Source organism: Octodon degus, unplaced genomic scaffold, assembly GCF_000260255.1.
Source record: "Octodon degus isolate 3935 unplaced genomic scaffold, OctDeg1.0 scaffold00024, whole genome shotgun sequence".
Classification (NCBI taxonomy): domain Eukaryota; kingdom Metazoa; phylum Chordata; class Mammalia; order Rodentia; family Octodontidae; genus Octodon; species Octodon degus.
In genome coordinates this window covers 11,181,477-11,184,231 of record NW_004524600.1, presented here as the reverse complement: position 1 = coordinate 11,184,231, position 2,755 = coordinate 11,181,477, and the positions used below count along the sequence as shown (strand labels likewise).

General features: G+C 57.3%; 1 protein-coding gene across 1 annotated transcript; it reads left to right on the top strand.

Moving 5' to 3' along the window:
- The first annotated feature begins 1,455 nt into the window (after positions 1 to 1,455).
- Positions 1,456 to 2,274, top strand: Olig3 (oligodendrocyte transcription factor 3). Its single transcript, XM_004628534.1, has one exon. It carries the CDS (start codon positions 1,456 to 1,458, stop codon positions 2,272 to 2,274), a length of 819 nt encoding a protein of 272 aa, XP_004628591.1.
- Positions 2,275 to 2,755: the final 481 nt, after the last annotated feature.

Here is a 2,755-nt window from a genome sequence, read left to right as displayed (position 1 = left end):
CTCTGCTCTGCACTGCAGCGCCCACGCGCGCCCGCTCGAGGGCTCCCCGACTCCCGCAGCTGTTCGCCGCTCCCCCACAAATTAGTGTAGCTTAGCGTTCGCCCCGGAGCTCTGCGCTGCCCGCCAGCCTGCGGCGTCCGGAGATGGGTGGACAGCCCCACGCGGCCGGCTTGCGCTCAGCTGCGGTTGCTCGCAACGCTGCGATCTGCTGGGACCCCCACCGGGCTTCCGCGAGGACCGCCCCAGGCTCTTCCAGGAGCGCTAGGGGCCGGGAACCCTAAGCCAACACAAGACTCTGAGGCTCTGGAAAATCTTTCCAGCCCCTGACCCCTTCCCGCTTCGTTCCACATCTCAGAAGTTAGAGATTTGTACAAAACTGAAAATTTTTCAACGACGTGTATTTTTTTTAAAAAAACAAAAGAGACGACAAAAAGAGCGACATCTCCCTACAATGGTGACTGCGGAAACCCATCACCCAATACGGACACGCCTTTGCGACCGCACCGGAAAGGCCCGATTAACTAAACTAACAAAGTTTGCAAAATGTCCTGGCTTACAAAAAGGAGAAATAATGAAGAAAACTTCAGACAGCCAACTTGGGGTGCGCAGTCCCTCGCCTCCCCCAGGCCCGGCTCACTGCGCCTGCCCTGCGTCCGAGCCACTCTGCTTCAGACTGGTCCTGTGCGCTCACTCTTCCTAAGCTTGGGAGCCGCTGGGAAATTAAGGAAAGACTGTTTCCATTTCTCTCTCCAAACCCACAGGAGGACCCCGCAGCAAGCGTCTGGCCTGTTTCTCTCCCTTCCTTTTGGATCCTCCTGGTTAAGATTTAGTTAGGGAAATTGGGAAGGGGTTGGGGTGGAAGAAAGTTTAAAAAATATAGATAGATAGATAGATAGATAGATAGATAGATAGATCGCTCTCTCTCTCTCTCTCTCTCTCTCTCTCTCTCTATATATATATATATATATATATATCGAGAAGGCTGAGAGTGAGGGCGAGTGTGTCAATCAGAAGGTTTTGTGCCTGGGGGCTCCTAGCGGTTCGAAGCAGAGGTGTCCCAGGGCAGCCCCACAATGAATATGAATAGGAATCCTTGCTAACTGGGACAGCAAAGCGCACCGCCCCAATGATGGCACGTCATCCTAACCAGCCCAGGGTAGATAGGAGGGCTCCTTTTGTCTCTTTTCTCCGCTGCAGCTCTATAAAAGCCCCTCTTTTTCAGCTTGAGGTTAGTTCAAGCACGCACGAAGTGGCAGCCCCGGAAGCAGCCTAACCGATAAAGGGGAGCGGGAGGGAGAGGCGGAGCAGGGCAGTGTCGCCCTGGGCTTTCCTCACGTCTGGCAAAGAGAACTGGGTTGCTGGGCAGCGAGGATTTTTTTTTTTTTAAACTCAAGATTCTCTTTAATTTCCCGCCTAAAGCCTCCCCCACGGTAGGGCCGCATCCCCTGTAATAAAATGAATTCTGATTCGAGCTCTGTCTCCAGCAGAGCCTCATCTCCGGACATGGATGAGATGTACCTAAGGGACCATCACCGCCACCACCACCACCACCAAGAGAGCCGACTCAACTCGGTCTCGTCCACGCAGGGCGACCTGGTGCAGAAGATGCCTGGGGAAGGCCTCTCGAGGGCCGGCGCCAAGGCCGCGGGAGAAAGCAGCAAGTACAAAATCAAGAAGCAGCTGTCGGAGCAGGACCTACAGCAGCTGCGGCTGAAGATCAACGGACGAGAGCGCAAGCGCATGCACGACCTGAACCTCGCCATGGACGGGCTGCGCGAGGTCATGCCGTACGCGCACGGGCCCTCGGTGCGGAAGCTCTCCAAGATCGCCACTCTCCTGCTGGCTAGAAACTACATCCTCATGCTCACCAGCTCCCTGGAGGAGATGAAGAGGTTGGTTGGCGAAATCTACGGGGGCCACCACTCGGCCTTCCACTGCGGGCCCGTAGGACACTCGGCCGGACACCCGGCCCACGCGGCCAACGCGGTGCATCCGGTGCACCCCATCCTGGGTGGCGCGCTGTCGTCCGGCAACGCCTCGTCCCCCCTGTCTGCAGCCTCGCTGCCAGCCATCGGCACCATTCGGCCGCCCCACTCGCTGCTCAAGGCGCCCTCCACGCCGTCCGCGCTGCAGCTGGGCGGCGGCTTCCAGCACTGGGCCGGTCTGCCCTGCCCGTGCGCCATCTGCCAGATGCCGCCTCCGCCGCACCTGTCCGCCCTGTCCACCGCCAACATGGCCCGGCTCTCGGCCGAGTCCAAGGACTTGCTCAAGTGAGCGGCGGCCCGCGTCGGGTGTGGAGAACGAGGGCAGAGCAGCGGGAGGGGCCTCCGGGCCGGGCTGGTGGAGGGAGGCTGAGCGGTCGGCCTGTGCGCGCTGGGTCCCAGAGATATCAGCTCCCACTGCACCGCCGGGTAGGGGAAAGGACCAAAACCAAACCGCAATTTCTAAGTGGTAGCGAAGGGGACCCGGACCAGACGTCGTGTTTTGCATGCATGCTGCTTTTCCCCACGACGCACCAATATTTCTCACTGCCATGTGCTCTTATCAGAAATCGCATTTGTTGTATAGAGATGGGATCGGTGTAGTTAAAACTTGGGAAGGAGCTTTCTGAGTTGGCTTTCTCTGGCTCTGTGCTCTCTCCTCGGAAAAAGGTGGCCATCCTTTTGTGCAAAACAAATGTAAATATGTCCTTGAGATGGATGCAGTTTTGATTGTCTCTGTCCTTGCCATAGTTTTCCTAGAGACAATGGAGAGA

What these genes read in the sequence shown, in the direction of transcription:
- Olig3 (XM_004628534.1), top strand. Translation starts at nt 1,456, where the DNA reads ATGAATTCTGATTCGAGCTCTGTCTCCAGCAGAGCCTCATCTCCGGAC.